General features: G+C 38.3%; 1 protein-coding gene across 1 annotated transcript in view; it reads right to left on the bottom strand.

Annotated features, from left to right (window-relative positions):
- Nucleotides 1–1,899: 1,899 nt before the first annotated feature.
- MYO3B (myosin IIIB) overlaps nt 1,900–16,863 on the bottom strand; it is a 207,858-nt gene continuing 192,894 nt past the window's right edge. The window contains 3 exon segments of the mRNA XM_019471869.1: nt 1,900–2,035; nt 3,357–3,403; nt 3,778–3,884. Of these exon segments, the coding sequence (XP_019327414.1) occupies nt 1,900–2,035; nt 3,357–3,403; nt 3,778–3,884 (290 nt within the window).

Genomic DNA, 16,863 nt, shown 5'->3' with positions numbered 1-16,863 from the left:
TGGAGAATTTATATATTGCGTAGGAAAAGAAAAGTTATATGTTACTTTTGATGAGGTATCATAACAAATACTCATTCATGTTACATTTTGACAAAATGTAAAGAAACTGATCGGCACACATGCATTCATATTAATTGCCATTCATATTTGCACTGCATTTTTGAATATCATTGATTCATCTGCAGCTACTCACCAATTCTCTGTTTAAGGAGTCCCTAAATTTTAAAGGCTCTAAAGTGCCTTTAAAGTACATCTACCCAGATGTACAGCAGAGGAGAATGAAGAGTGAACTGAAGGACTTCAATCTCTGGCAGGATTTTAACTTTTAGTTTCAACCTTCTGTCACATTTTGGGTGAAGAATGTGTGAAGGACAGTTCTTCCTGGAACAGCCGAATCCTTCTCTTATTCTCATGTGCCCTGCCTGATTTAATTTCTGTGTTTAATAGGAGAGACAAAGCTTTTGCTGAACTATTTCATTACCTTTTCTCCTTTCATACCCTGTTCTGGCTCAGGGATGCCCTGACTGCACTTGGGTTTCATTTCTCATGCCATCTTTCCTCGTCCTGTGGTCAAAAAGACGGTGCCAGTGAACCCTGGTAGTAAGAAATTATGTAGCTTAAGGAACAGGTGTGAACTGCACCTCCATAAGGAAGAAGGTTTGTTAGCACAGATGAGGGTAAACCCATTGGAGGGGAGATAAAAACAAGGATCCTAATTAGATCTATATAATACATGGTCAGATTTAATCAGCATGGTTTCTCAAAAAAAAAAAAAAAGAATAATCTTGAGCAAATTTGTAAGGTGGTACACATGAACGTTTTACTTCCAAAAGTTTTTGACAAGAGCTTGTATGGAAAAGAAGCAAAGAATTGTCACAGATCAAAACTGTGGCTCAGAAACAGAAAGTAAAGAGTAAGATGAAATAGCTTCTGTCATGGAAATGGTTACCAGCAAAGCATCTCAGCGTTCCACAGAAGGTTACATACTGTTTCATTAAGGGTTTGAAAAGAAAGTGAAAAGCAAGTAGAAAAATTTGCAGGTGACATTTTTTTCCCTGCTACATATAAGAAGGCTGTGAAAATGTAGGAATCACTGGAACGCAGAGATACAGGTTAAGAAAGAAATTAAATACTTGCATGGATAACAAGAATAACTAGTCATAATGATGATTTCAGTCACAAGGACTATATGAAGCAGTGTGTGGAATGTTAGCTTTAAAACTGTTTTGCTTCTTATATTTGAAATAACTCTTCAAGTTAAACTTATGGTAAACTTATGGTAAAGTATAAACAATACTTTATAAGAAAAATATTTACAAGGTAAATTGAGACACATTTATTATTTTAGATGATACAGTTTTGTAGTGTTAAAAGCCATACACAGCACAGAACCATACACAGCACAGAATTTTTTAAAGGATAATGTTTAATACCAGTCTAATGAAATACAAAACATTTTCACTATGACCCCAAATGAAAGTTTTTAGTATAGAATTCTTTTAATCCAGTTCAGTTCCTTGATCTTATTTTTCACACAGCTCTACCAGCAGTTGTGCCAGCACAACAGAAGGGATGGCACAGGGTGGGAACAGCAGCTGGCAGGGGGAGCAGGGAAGAAGGGGTCGGAACTGTATAAACTAACCTTGCTGCTAAAGAAACGTGTCCGTTACCAACGTCAACACATACAGGTAGTGCTGCTCCTCTTTACTGGAATTATTTATAGAAATACAGCTAAATGGGACAATTTACAGCTGCAAAACCAAGTCTAAATTAGTGAAAGTTACTAGCTGGAATTGTATTTTTTGATATATTATATAATACACACGCACAAAGTTAATTGGAAGAGATTACCAGCATGAAAATACTCTTACCAGTATTAGTCAATAGAGTAAGTGAGGTTCAGCTTTGAGCAAAAGACACACCTCTTGAAGAAGGAGGAGATGGGGAACTGAGGAAGCTGTCATCTTCAGGGATAGATTCAACAGCTGACAATGATTTGTAATACTCATCCTCTCCATCCAGCACTTTGATTTGGCTTGAAAGAAAACAAACAACATTTATTAAGTTAAAAAATTAATTCTGTCAGTATCTTCAGAAATAGAAACTTCTCTGTGGATGTGAAAATGAAGAGTGCTAATACAAGAAAGGAAAAAGAAAGACGGGATGATTTGATGAGAAAGATACAGCTTTTATACATACTTTGACTTTGCTATTACTTTTTTATGATTGTACTCTGAATGGTTCTGAGGATCAGTGAAGTGCAATATAGTCTTTCAGTTTGGGTGTACAGAATGATAGACCAACTATTTGCATCAAGTGGGCATTTCATTTGAGCAACGTGGCTTTTTTGTCTGTATATGTTCCACAAGTAGGGTATGATTTTGATAACATATTTCAGCTGATGGTTTGCTGTGAACATGAGCCAAAGACCACATCACCAATTTTTGGGGAAAGCCCTATTGACATCACGGGGCTTTCATTTTCCTGTGATGTACGATGAGCACTGCAGTCCCATGTTTGTGTTTTTATTCCCTGAACAGGAATACAGACTTTTTTAAACTAGGGGAGGGAGATAAAATAGACCAAAACTTGCGCAGTCATGCAAAATTTTGGGCTTTAACCTTGACTCAAAGACCTCCTATTCATACAGTTATATTCAGAAGATTAATTAAAAACAGAGGAAATAACACAGGAAGTTCTTGTACATTTTTGGAGTAGATGCATTTGCAAGACCAAGCATCCATCAGTTCTTTCTGGTCCATGTGATCAGTCAATGAAATATTTTGGCGACTGTGTAATAGTCAGCCTGGCTTTTGTAAATTGTTTTCAGTGATTTCTACCTATCACCAGGTGATAACTGCTCATGTGACAATGAATGAGAACTGACTCAGTTCAACAGAGAAGGAGCAACTCCCTTTCGGGCTGAGTGGCCTCTGTCAGTTCTTAAAATGTGCTCCCCCAGGAGGGCTGAAGCCCATTGTGAGTGTGCTGCTGCAAAGCTGGCAGGGCTTCTCTCCATGTTCTAGGTCAGAGAACTTCAGTTTCAACACCCTTCATCTGGCACCTTTCACTAGTGCTAAATGCACTTAAAAACATGAAGAAAGCTATTTTTTTGTAGCAGTAGTACTCGGAGAAAGCTGGGGAGCATATTTTATAAGAATCAGTTCTAGTGTCTGCAGACAGCAGTACATGCAAGTTTTACATTTGCTTCTGCAGAAAATGTCCAACGTCAATGCACAGAAATATGTTAACTGTTTATTTTTAGAAACCTCTCTAGAAAGTTTTGCATATTCTGTAATATCACAAAGGACTTCTTCTGTTTACAGTTGCTTAGAACTAAGAAGATAGATATTTACCCAAGTTTTCTTGGCTTCCTCTTGCTCCCTTGATATTCTAGAGTTCCCTGTGGAGAGGGCCAAGAACACACAGTCAAAGCAAAGCAGCAAGTCGTTAATTTTTAATTCAAAGTGATTTTGTGTTGAATGCAAGCAGATGCTGATAATATCAGAAGTCACAGCATAATTTTTTTGATCAAAGGGCTCAAGTGAGCCTGATGAAGCATGCATCTTGCTCGTCTTTGATAAACCACATCAATTATTCACCGTGAAGGCAGACATCCTGACATGAAAGCAACAGATAAAGAGCATAAGCACATGTTCAAGACGAGAGCAGAAGAACGTGGGGGTGGGGCTGGAGGGGCTGAAACAGGTATTAATAACAGAATTATTAACTGGAAACAAAGCCAGTAAAACAGCTTTATTGCCACTTTGAACTCACATTTAACTGGTTATAGTACATGTTGTCCTCAGGGCTATTCAGCATTTTGGGCTGCTGACATCGTCGACGAGGTGTTCTCAGCTTCTGTTCAAGACAGTTTTCTGAACCTACAGTAAGATAACACAATTTAGTTTTAAACTGTGCCAGGTGCTGTGAATGTCTTAGCATATTTTAGTCTGTAAACAGTCTTTTCTTCTGTCCTATTTGGTCCTGGATTTACTAGCAAGTCTGTCCTATCCAAAGTAAGCACACAGAAACATGGGGATCTTTGTTTTCTCTTTTGAAACTTAGTTCAAACACAAGGTTTTAAGCAGACCTTCATTTTTACTTTTATAACATTTTTTATTCTTCCATATATCTGTATCACACAGCTCCTTATTCCTTTCACACTTTATCTTAGTATCTTTTGTTATCTAAGCAGGAAATGAGGTATATTGTGACTAGCTAGGGATATATCATTCATCAGTAGCAAAACTGTTTTTCTACAGTAGACAGTAATAAAGCTTTTTGACTGATCAGACTTAGTCTATTATCATCATTTTTATTATATAAAAAGGCTACCTTCTTGACATGGCTCTCTGTTTAATCAGAGTAATCGGACCTGTTTGGAATTATGCTTTCTTAATATAATTTGTGATGTGCTGTAAAGTAACAGTTGCTTAAAGTCATCTGGAAAGCAGAGTTTAAAGATGAAGGAAATATTTCAGAAGGGGTGGATTCTGAAAAGAACTAACAGCCTTTTTATTCCTTTTTTTTTGTATTAAGGAAAACAGACATTATGGTGTGCTGTACTCTATTTTACCAGGTGTTTTCTGTGGCACATCCTCTAGATTACCACAACAACTGTTTTCAGGATAAATCAGAATCACTAGGTTACTAAAAGACACTGTGGGGGGTAAGGAAAGGTCATTTACTTTTCAGATAATTCTCCCAATGCCCTTGACTTTTCTGATATCTCCCTGTTAAAAATTATTTTAGTGACAGTATGAATAAGAACAGTTTTTGGTGGCACTGAAGGAAAAATATACATCTTATCACATTTGCATTCCACACTGCATGGGAAACTTGCTCCGATACAAAAGACCAGCACAAAGATCAAGTAGCACGAGTTCCTTTAAACACTTCAAAACTGAAGTCAATATGGCTTGTGCGAATGCAAGGGCTCTAATCTCACAAATCCATTTGTAAGATCTGGCCTTAAGGAGCAGGTAATATTACAAAGGAGGTTTATTATACACCCAGGTTTACAGTTTGCAACTATTGTACTTTTCTGCAATTACTGAGTGAGGTAGAGGAGGTGGCTGAACTTCGGCCTTTTCAGCCAAATGACTGACTGTTCTGGGAGATTTTCTCTCTTTCACTGTCTTTCTCCCTCTCAACAGTAAAATTTGAAAGATACTAGCTTCCTCTCAGGATGGGACTGCAATGTCTGTGTGGGAGGGGAGCACTTGTTTCGTGCCAACCATCGTGTTCCCTCACAACACCTGGGAGGGATGGTGGGTTAAATGGCCACCAGGGAACTGACTGCAGAGCTGGGTCTAAAATTCAAAAACAATTTTATAGAGAAAGGTTACATTTCTCCAGTAATACAAAATAACTTTTAAATAATATGCTCATGCTGCTTGCTAATTTCATACCCAAAGCTTCAATGCTTTATACTTTCAAGTTCAGTAAACCTTTATATTTTCGCTAATGTGACGGCTGAGCCTGAACCTTTGCTACTTACCTGTATTGTATATAACCAGACAAGGCAGAAGCTGTTCCAGAAAATGCTTCTGGGAAAATTGGGTGCCCAATTTGGGCAAATATGCCCAAAGTCATATCTATGTCTTTGGAAAGTTTTTTCTCTAATATTTAGATAGGACACAGGTGCAATTTTGTTCTCTCTGAAGTCTCTGGAAGTTTTGCAGAAGACCTGCCGTAACTACATTCTACTCTCTGTTTGCTCTGAAAAGTTACTCAAATTGACCTTAGAGCTTTCTGTCTCAGGACAGCAGGGTCTGCAATTTTTGCAAGCAATGTTTTCAGTTGCAAGGCCATGAGAGTTCCTTTTTACAGCAATGTAGTTCTTGAATACCTCTCCACAAATAATTTTTTTATTCTAGCAAGAGGCTGGTATGAATGAAGGCTCAGGTCCTCACGGTTCTGTGTAATTTCACACACCTCTCTGCAGCTTGCCAGAAGTAAAAACACAGCACACAAATATTTAGAAATTTTCAAACAGTATGATAATATGATGGGGTATTCATTTTTCCTTTCCCCCAAATGCTGTCGTGGCCTTCATCTCTGAAGTCTCTAGAAGTTTTGCAGAAGACCTGCCGTAACTACATTCTACTCTCTGTTTGCTCTGGAAAGTTACTCAAATTGATAGTAGAGCTTTCTGTCTCAGGACAGCAGGGTCTGCAATTTTTGCAAGCAATGTTTTCAGTTGGGCCATGAGAGTTCCTTTTTACAGCAATGTAGTTCTTGAATACCTCTCCAAAATAATTTTTTTTATTCTAGCAAGAGGCTGGTATGAATGAAGGCTCAGGTCCTCACGGTTCTGTGTAATTTCACACACCTCTCTGCAGCTTGCCAGAAGTAAAAACACAGCACACAAATATTTAGAAATTTTCAAACAGTATGATAATATGATGGGGTATTCATTTTTCCTTTCCCCCAAATGCTGTCGTGGCCTTCATGTTATTTTTTCAAAACACCTATATGTATAGTCTTTGTTTTTAAAATGTCTTTTATTCATTAGGATTCTGAGACACTAATATATTGCGCTAGCTTTTTATCCTGACACTTAATTATTTCTGTGTATTCTATGGGTGGTCTGCAGCTTGTGTCCTCCAAAGGAAATACCCTTTCAGTGGGTCCATTTGTCTTAGTGTTTAGTAGCATACTACACGAACAGTACAAAATCTGGTAACATTTATCATAAACTACCATATCTGGAGAAAACGGTATTAACATGTGCTCAACACTCAGCAGTTGAATAGGCATTTTAAACGCTGTTCTAAAATATTTTGCTTTGATGACAAACTTAAAGCCACCAATAAGAAAAAAAGTCACTTGCCATTTTAATAGCAATAGCAGCAGCACCAGTATCATTAACAGGGTATTGTCTACAGTGCACCCAAATTGTGCCAAGTGCCTCTGGCATATCCAGGCTCCTGAGTTTCCTACAAATTTTGAGACCAGATGCGAGAGCGAGAACATGCACTTCCTTCAGGTTGTCCTTTAGCACGGTTTTTTAACGGTGCCCCCCTTTTGTCTGGAAGAAAACCTTTCCTTTGTAACTCTAAGCACAGAAATTTCTCAGGTTACAATTTCTTTATTGGTAAATTCCTTACCGCAGTGCAGAAATAACACAGAGTAGGCAAAATGCCTTCTGGCAAGTGCACTATGTCAGCTGATCTAGCAAGTGTAGGATAGCTGAGGTTCTGGGCATCCTCCTCCTTTCCTCGCTCGAACCCAGAGAGGCTGATACACATGGGTGAGCGGGCTCATGTGGATGCTTCCCTAAAGCTACCACAAAATTGATGTTGCTTACAGTGAAGGGAATTAGAAACTGACAAATGGGTAAATCTGTTGGAGTATAAAGTATTTATAAGTAAACAAACCGATGGCATTTCTGTTTACTCCTCTATTACCACTACTGGTTATCCTTTTTATTTCTCTGATACATAAGAGCCCAAGCCAATAGACCAGGACCTTGCAGCGCTCAGACAGATTAAAAAGACGTGTGTTTTGAACTAAATGCAAAATCAAACATCCGAGTTACATTTTTAAGAACTGGGAATTGCATAGTTGGAAAGCAGTGTCTCCAGGAGAGACTTGGGAATCATCACAGATATTCAGCTGAATATGAAGTAGACTGGGTGCAAAGCAGAGGACTACTCAATAGAAATAGGAAATCAGTTTTATCGTTGAGTGCAAAATTATTTTAAAGTGGGTGCTGTAAACTGCAGAATGTTTTGAGAACAAGAACAATCTGAAATCTGGAAAACCTGCCATATGGTGAGAAATTTAAGAAGACTGTTCTATTTCATTTTTTTCAAAAGAAGATTAAGAGAAGATCTGAAGCAAGTCTAAACCCCTGCATAGAAGGTGGAGGGCTTTTCACCTTCGGAAACAAAAGTCTGAACTGTCTCATGGTCAGAAGTGGAAGAAAATTTCAGACCAGAAATACAGCACATAGTGAAAGCAATCAGTCAGGAGAAAAAAAATATTTAGCAGTATGATGGAAGCTCAGGTTGAGATTGGAAGCTTTTAGAAAAGGTATGTTTTGACTCAAGCTAAAGTTAAAAACTATTCAAGATATGACATGGATCACTTCTAGCTTAATATGAACTCATTTCTCTAATGTGATTTTTATCACGAGTCTCAATCTGCAGAAGATTTTGTATTGATCTTTTGATTTCTGGGATATACTTTCACCTCTGAATTTCCATGTGATTCTTCTTCTTTGCTTTCTTATGGCTGAAATGGAAATATTTTTCTTCAATTAGCCATCACATCCATCATACTGACACTTTTTATGACATCTTTTGGCTTGGAGATGATTAGCACATTTCTTATGCCATATCTTATTTAAATGATTTTTCTGTTTAAAAATCCCTCCTTTCCATAAGCGGCAAAGGACTCTTTCAGAAATGCACAAACTGCCAAACAGTAAGATTTAATGAAAGACTTCAAAATGCTCTTTAGCACTAACACGAGGACTTTTGCATCTAGGATTTGGGCCCTGACCAATACTTTCAAAACAGTACCTGCAAAAACATATTTTTCTAATGACTTCCCATGAGGCAGATGACTTCACTTGATATTCAGTGAAGATCTCATCTTAGATGTCCTGTTTCTCCTGCTTATCTTGATATTGAAAACTTGGGGACCAGGCACTGGGCACATTCTTCAGAGGAACTGAGAATGATCAGATTTTGCTCTCTGAAATGAAGCTAGGGTCTTCATAAACTGTTCATGATTAAACCCTTGCTTCAAAAACCCCTTGATGCTGATGACCTCGCCAAACATTGCTAATTTTTCCTACATGGAGAATTCTGCGGAGAAAATGGTGATGAGGCAGCTACAACTGCATTTGGAACTTGTAAAATCCACTGATGTGAGTCAGATTGTTTTAAGGTTGGTGCAGCACAGAGGGGGCTCTAAACTCTGGATGACATCTTACCTTTGGCAAGGAATGCACAGGAGGGATCTTTGCCAATGTGTCAGTGCCACAACGCAGGCTGCGTGGCCAATTCCCTTGCTGAAGGGACTCCATCCACTACAACACATATCGAAGGGTGGATCTGAGTACTCTAATTTTCCTTCTGAAGCCATTTACCCAAAGCAGGTTTGGAAGGGGTTAGTCTTGTCTCTTTTTCTGTTATAGGTGAAAACAAACCTAATATCACAGGAAGGGTAGTCCTTCTCTAATTACTCAGCCGGGGAGATTTAGAGTACGAGAAGGGGCAGCCTGCTAAAGGAAAAGTAATGTGGCCATTTAGGGGATCATAACTATTCTTAACAGAGTAAGCAAATAAAGTAGATAAATCCGTATGACCAAGAAAAATAGTAAGCATGTGGCTGATTTCCAATCTATAATATCAGATGAAACATGAAAGTGCAACCCTTAATTATAAGCAAATATTAGCACAGACTCATGGGATCTCATCATAACATCTCAAGGTCTACATTCATGAAAATTTAAGCAATGTTTAAAATCATGTTAATTTGTTCTTTGTTTGTTTCTTTTCCTGCCAGTCTAATTTATTCCAAAAGACTTTGGTTCTCAAGCCTGGATATATTGATCATGCCTATGTAAAGCATTGTTATAGCCTGGGGAGAAGACTTTTGTGGAAAAACTTGTCTTTGTTCTCCTTTGATAATTTATATGTATTTTGATGTTTTCAAGCTTTTCCAGTTTTGAATCATTTTTCAAGGCAGCAAGTTAACTTCACTTTTTCTCTTGAAGTCTTAGGCAAATGCAGAAATGACCTCACAGACAATGATAATATACATCCTCCTCCTGGACTGGATGCTAAGTGGATAATTATGTGCAGCATGTTGATTTCAAGGAACAGCTACATTTTCTTCTGTGCCATACAAGTCTGTTCAAGCAGAGGACTCAAGGGGCTAGTGATTCTGGTCCCACTCATATCAGTGTTAAATGGGAGTGACTGAACGTCACTTATGCAGTAAAAAATGCTGTAAATGAACTAGGCTTTATGATTTTAATTATTTCAGCTTTATTTTAAAAAAGAGAGATTTACAAAGGGCACATAATACTGTTTGGCCATGAGTGTTCATACAAACGTATTTTCCTCCCTTTCTCGTTCCCATGATTCTCCACCATTTGCACAAATTTGCATCACACCATAAATGCAAAATGGGAGTAAAATGAAAAACTTGCCTGAGAAGCAGAGTGAATACTCAGGCAGTTAGCCCCCACTGATCTCCTGCTGTGCCTACCTGCCAAGCCAGTTAACGCAGAACTATCTTGCACATCCCTGTACTAAACTGCGGTCAGTGTGACTTTAGTATGAGCACACATTAAGAGATACCAGGCCCACATCACAGGGTATTTGTACGCTGCCTGTTAAATGCTACCAACTATAAATGCATCAGAAATGAGAACAGGATAACAGGTCTAATAGGCTTCACAGAACAAGTACTGTAGAATAATCTGTAGCTTCATTTGGGAATAATGATGTTATCAGGTCCATGCTATATACTATAAATTTAATTATATTATGGTAGTTCTGCAAAAATGCTGGAGGCTGATAGAAAATAAACACTGTCTCTGAAAGATTTTAATCTCAGTGCAGGCAAAACCACACCAAGAGACAGCAACATAGGGTAGGAGAGAATAAAGAGCAAGACTACTTGGTGACTTAAGTAATGAGGTATGTCTCTAATATCTTCTTTTCCCTTCTGAGGTTAATGAGAGTGGAAAGACAGAACTACAGGAAAGAGAAATGGACAGGAAAAAGACAAAAAAATGAAACAATCTCAGTAAGACTGAGAAACTAAGGAAGAGGAGAAAAGGGAATAAACAACCATTAATGGTGAAGCAGTAGAACCTAAGTTCTGGCATCAGAGGATTTGATTAATCTAGTAACATCAGGAGCCTGGAGGCATATTGGCATATTTAATACTATTAACAATTGTAATTCTCTCCAGGATACATCATGCTTACCTAGCAGTAGCTTCAGAGCTCTGCAAATGTTCAATAAGGCCATCCATTCTGTTGATATAATGAGATACAGTATGACAGGAACCATTCTTGCCACCAAATTCCCTCGTTCCCTTCCTCTACAGAAGAGTGTCCAGCAATATTTATAGGGGCTGGTGCTCTTCATGCTGCTAGTGACAAGCAAGCATGGAAAGAACAATAAATCAGATGTCCTTTGAGGAGTTACAAGGCCTCAGCCCTTGTTAACTCTCACAAAATATCTTACTGGACCTTCACATAAGCGTTGCTAAGGGAAAGGATGTTAACGACTTTAAAAAATACATATTAATGCTTAGAAAGAGTGATTAATCCTTAGCAAATCCTGCAACTCCGGTGTACTCAAAGCTCTTACTTGGAGAGTAGGTAAGAATAATAAGTTCGATTTAACTATTTTCAGTGTCAAGTGCTTTGTAGTATAAGTCTACAGCTCCAAATGTAGTTACCAGATTCACTGAAAACACAGAATCTGGAGGGGTAAAAAGTCCTATAATAGAAAGATTTAAAATAAAACAAAACCAAGCTTCATGATCACCTCAGATCCCCCACACAACTGTGGTGAACTAGAATTCTGTTTATTCAGATGGAGTGTGCTCGCAGTGCCAAGAGGCATAGACTGCTAGGGAAATTAGTGTAGCCTCTTTGATGTCATGTGCATCCCAGAATCTGTAACACACTGCTAAAACCATGAGCACAGCCTTTTGTTTATAACCCTAAACAGAACCATTTGAATACACACACTGAAAGAACTCGTAACAGAAGCAATGCATTTTCTTCCACCCAGTGATTCATTACTTACGGCTTCATTTTGGATACTGCAATTCTATGCAAAGCCATATGCTTTATATTATAAAGCACACTAAGCAAATCCTAAGTTTTTCAAGATGGTATGTAAAGGCTGTTTTTGCATCTGTTTGTTGCCAACAACCCAGATGATACTGTAATTAGAACAACAAATATTTTATGTGAAATCAATCATTTAGCTGTCTCTGAACCCTGAGACAATGGCTTTTAGATACACTTTGTTGGGAAACAAGATCCATAAATAGTTAGAATCTTGGCTTTTGTTGTTTTCCCTCCCAACACAATTCTGATCCTTCAGTATTTGTCAGTTCTTTCAGTTTCTATTGTGAGTGATTTAACTGTAGAGGGAAAAGGCAGAGATTAAACAAAGCATACCAAAGAACTAAACTGTCAGTGATTAACACGGGTAAGATTCAAACCTGTCAGCAAACAGCATGCTTCTACAAGTACTGTCCTGAAGATATGTCTTCCGATACACCTTAAATATACACAACCCCTCATACACCCTGCATGTAATAACATCTAATAGTGGGTTCCAGAGGTGTGGCAACTAGTCAACTAACCAGTCAAAGCCCAAGAGGTTTACACAGCTACAACTTTAACTTCAGGAAAAAAAATCATGCCAAACCATCCTGAATGGCAGAAACTACTTCTGGACAATGAAGAACACTTAACTGATGATTATTTTTCTTCCCCTCCTTAAACTTGACCCAAGGCGGTTGTGGAAGCTGCTTTTCGGTTAATTCTTGTGATCTTTTCAGAAGAGACAGTTACTGACGAAAACCAGGACATTTCAGGTATGCTGGAATTACTACATATCACAGCATAGTTCCTGGTTTTAGAAGGCCTGCTTAATCCAATAGCCACCAGGTGATAAGAAATAGCTATCTTACATTATCATGTGAGGTAAGTGATGTCTCTCTTGCTGTTTGAGTGATGCTGTATAATCAATACAAGTGAATCAAGAATTTCACAGGGGAAAAACCTACTGAGAGCAATTAAATACAAAGAGATCACTTCCGGATCGTGAAACCCCTGAGCCACAAACCATGCTAGGCTGGAGAGTGTTCTGGGCAAATATCTCTGCTTGCCCTACTTTTGTACTATACCCTAGGCTTTTGCTCTTGGTTACTGTCAGAGAGAGGAAATTAGGTTAAATAGACTTGGATTGGACTGGAAATGCTCTTTCTTATGGTGGTGGTTTTTTTGTTTTTTTGTTTGTTTGTTTTTTGGGTTTGTTTTTTTTTTTTGTGAGGTTGCTAACATTCAAATGACCAGAAAAGAAATCCACTTAAAATAAGTTCAGGCAGACAAAATCCCCAAGAGACAACTGAACCTGCGGTTGAGGTAACTCCTCACAAGGTACATATCAGAGTCTTCAATGCAAAAATCATTTCAAGGTCAACTTTAACTGCTTATGGCAGGATGGTTATATTACACTTGCCTTTTTGTTAGCACTGCACCAGATCAGCCTGAGCTTCTGGAAGGCAGAAGTAGAAATCCCATGCAAAGAGGAATACAAAGGAAAGCCATGCATTCTTCAATTTTCTCGACATGCCCCATTTTCCCTTCTCTGTAAGTATTTGTCTGAGGTACTAGTCTTGAAGTAGAAACACTGGGACACCTCCACAGGCACTGTGCACCCAGAGGCTTGCCATGATGCAAGCTTGTCCCACCAGCATTATATCATAGCTGGGACTCAGCCTGTTGGTGCAGTTTATTTATTTAGTGAAGTTAAAGAAAATTGGATTAGAAAGAACCTCAAGTGACTATTTTGTCCTTCCCTGCCTTCCAAAGTAAAACCACATCTCATGTTGGATGTATTAGAAATTTTCAAAATTGCTCAGAAACAAAAGATACCAAAAAAATCCTCACAAACATAGCATCAACAATGGAGCCACTCATTATTACTTCTGCACAATAAGATGACAGCTATTCCTTCAAAGAAGTATTAGGATGATGATTTAGTCAATCTGATTGATTAAAGAGCTTTGGCAACTTTAAAGTACAAATCCCAAATATCATTACAGTATCATCAATTTTAGAGATATTCTCCAAAGTACATTTGGATCTGCTAATGCACAAGTTTTTAAACTGCAGAGTGTGGATCTCAATAGCTGCATATCATGTTCTAATATGCCTTCAGAAAACTCACTGGACACTTGGCGCTGGTTCATCTTGTGGATTCTAGCTAAGAAAAGCAAAGCATATGGGGAAAAAGATGAAACAAACATAAAAAGTAAACACTGTGATTAACTTTTAAAAATAAAAAGTCAAACCATTCAGTGCATTAGAGAACAGTAACAAATCACAAATACCTTTCTAATACTGCTTATCTACAGAGCCAACTATTGAAGTTGCCAAAAATGCATCATACAAATGTGGGGAGTTAGTCTGTGCAATCAAAAGTAGGGCAGCAGGCAATCTGTAAGTTCATGCTCAGTTAAGATGTGGTTCATAACGGGCCTGTGTTTCAGAGTTGCTGTTCTAGCATGTAGCCTGGATGCTTTTAAAGGTAATCCCTCACCTTCTTCCAAACTGTAATAATAGCATTTTTATCCCATACCCTCAGAGATTAAGCCACTTGATTGACTTTGAATTCTGGACACACAGGAAATTTGTATTAATTTAGCATAATGATGAGGCGCAATAAAGGCTCTGTGGAACCACAACAGCATGGTCTCTAAGGTTTTGTTCGTTACAGAAACACAATTTGCATATCTGAAGGCTTGAAACCATGGGTCCATATTGATACAACTAGTATCTCAAATTTGAGTGTAGCAGATTCAGCATATATTTCAAAGAATAAATGGTAGAAGCCCAAGATAAAACTCTCAGTAGATTTCTTCATTAAGAAAGAAGTTTTTTTCTGAATTCAAGGTAGTTGGCAGCAGTAACTTTTAAAGGAAGTATTAAAGAAAGCTTGACTGAAGCCTGCGAAAATGCCACTAGTTAGATATTTGCTTCCTAGTGTTGCTACAGTGATTTGGTCTGACATTTGTAAATGTTGGAAGTAAAGAAGATTTCTTGGCGAGATAAAGGAAACTAATGCTGCTGACCTATGTGCTACAGTGATCCATTCCTTTAAGTTGTTAATTGCTACTGGGACTCCTAACATTAGACCTACAATTAGTGACAGTTCACAAGTGATCTACAAATCAAACTCAGGCCAGTAAATTCTGAGGGAATATTTTGAAAGAGAAACTGAAGAAGCATGAGCAAACTATTCAGTCAATGACAGAGTTAGAAAAATAAGTAGGACTAGAAAAAACCTTCAGGCTTAAAGATGTCTGTATCCTGTGAAAGAGCATCTAGGTTTTTTTCCTCCTTCCAAATCCAAATCACAAACCTTTTATTGACAACTTACACTATGAATCTCATGGTAGAATGCTGGACGCGTATAAAAATAAGGGGTCATTATTTCCAGAGGGGTAGTTCATTAACTTTCATCCTGAAAAGGGAGATGGGAGCTTCCAGCAGTAGCAAAGTGTATTCAGAAAATGTAGAAAAGGCGTTTAAAGAAAACTGAGGGAGGTCTGCAAAGAATTTCAACACTGGGATCTCAATCCTAATAAACCAATTTTAGGCTATGTATTTCATGATCCCTAACCACACCACCTGCAGTAAGAGTTCGGGGAGTGCAAAGCACATAGAATATGAGTACTTTTCATCCAGTCCTTCCTAAAAGCATTTAAAGAAAAATTTGGCAAAGACTTCAGCTCATGGGAGCAGAGGAAGACATACACATGTGTGCACATATACAAATAAAGTGAGTTGAATTTCCGATATTATAGTGACTTGCTTATGTGACAATATGTTGTTTTGTTCTGAAATCACCTTTCTTGACAGGGCACAGCTTGCATTAGTACATCAGCTCACTGTATTATATTCCCCTCTGAACACAGTCTTTGTACTTGAGTGTCACTTACTTTAAATTGGTAAATGCTACAGAATTAGTTGGATTTTTTATTTTTCTCATAAATACATGACTAATTCTAGTGACTTTGATGACATTTTATTCCTCAGAGCTTAACGAACCTTTCTTTACCAAAGTGAGTGGTGATTTCAGGGTTCAAACTGAGGCACCAGGAGGGCTGATTTTTAAACCATTACAGCTCACCCCTTCTGGAAAATCAAGCTCCTTCATGGTGTCTTAGTGTAGGTACACGGAATTTCTTGTCACTCCAGAAAATACAGACTAAGTGATTTCAGAAGTTTTTTGGGGGAGTTGATTTGGACAGGTTTTCTACGTCTTAACTACTACAGATCTTTGATTTTTTTCAACCCCTTTCTTACAACTCTGTACTAGATTCTTGGCTGGTAATTGAATAATATATCCCTATAGGATAGCTTGTGATATAGCAACATCAAATTCTGTTCGTGTCCTGATTCTTTACTTGGGTCTGTGGGTATTGCAGAGCATGCAAAGTTGTGAATTAACACTTTATTAGTTACTGTGCACTAATTGCTTGTGTGAATGACCTACAAAGGACCACACAGAGTTACAGCATGAATAAACTAGTGCATTGCAAGTGTACCTATTGCCACGGAATGCCACTTCTGATTTATCTGTTTCAGATAGCTGAGAAGTATGGCCATATTAACATAACTCTCTTCCATAACACATCCTGCTTCTCAGTAGGACTAATTAGCTTAGGCACGGCACTGCACTCATCCGGCTATATTGCCTCCAGGGTCTGATTCATATCTAGCTTGAGCAGCTTTGCAAAGCACTGGCATGCGTTGAGTCGCTGTATCATAAATTTCGTAGAATCATAGAATAGTTTGGGTTGGAAGGGACCTCTAAAGGTCATCTAGTCCAACCCCCCTGCCGTGGGCAGGGACATCTTCAACTAGATCAGGTTGCTCAGAGCCCCGTCCAACCTGACCTTGAATGTTTCCAGGGATGGGGCATCCACCACCCCTCTGGGAAACCTGTGCCAGCGTTTCACCACCCCCAGCGTAAAAAATTTCTTCCTTATATCTAGTCTATATCTACCCCCCTTTAGTTTAAAACCATTCCCCCTTGTCCTATTGCAACAGGCCCTGCTAAAAAGTTTGCCCCC

Source organism: Aptenodytes forsteri, unplaced genomic scaffold (genome assembly GCF_000699145.1).
Source record: "Aptenodytes forsteri isolate BGI_AS27 unplaced genomic scaffold, ASM69914v1 Scaffold257, whole genome shotgun sequence".
NCBI classification, from domain to species: domain Eukaryota; kingdom Metazoa; phylum Chordata; class Aves; order Sphenisciformes; family Spheniscidae; genus Aptenodytes; species Aptenodytes forsteri.
Note: the sequence above shows the minus strand (reverse complement) of the source record. Positions and strands in the feature narration are given on the sequence as shown.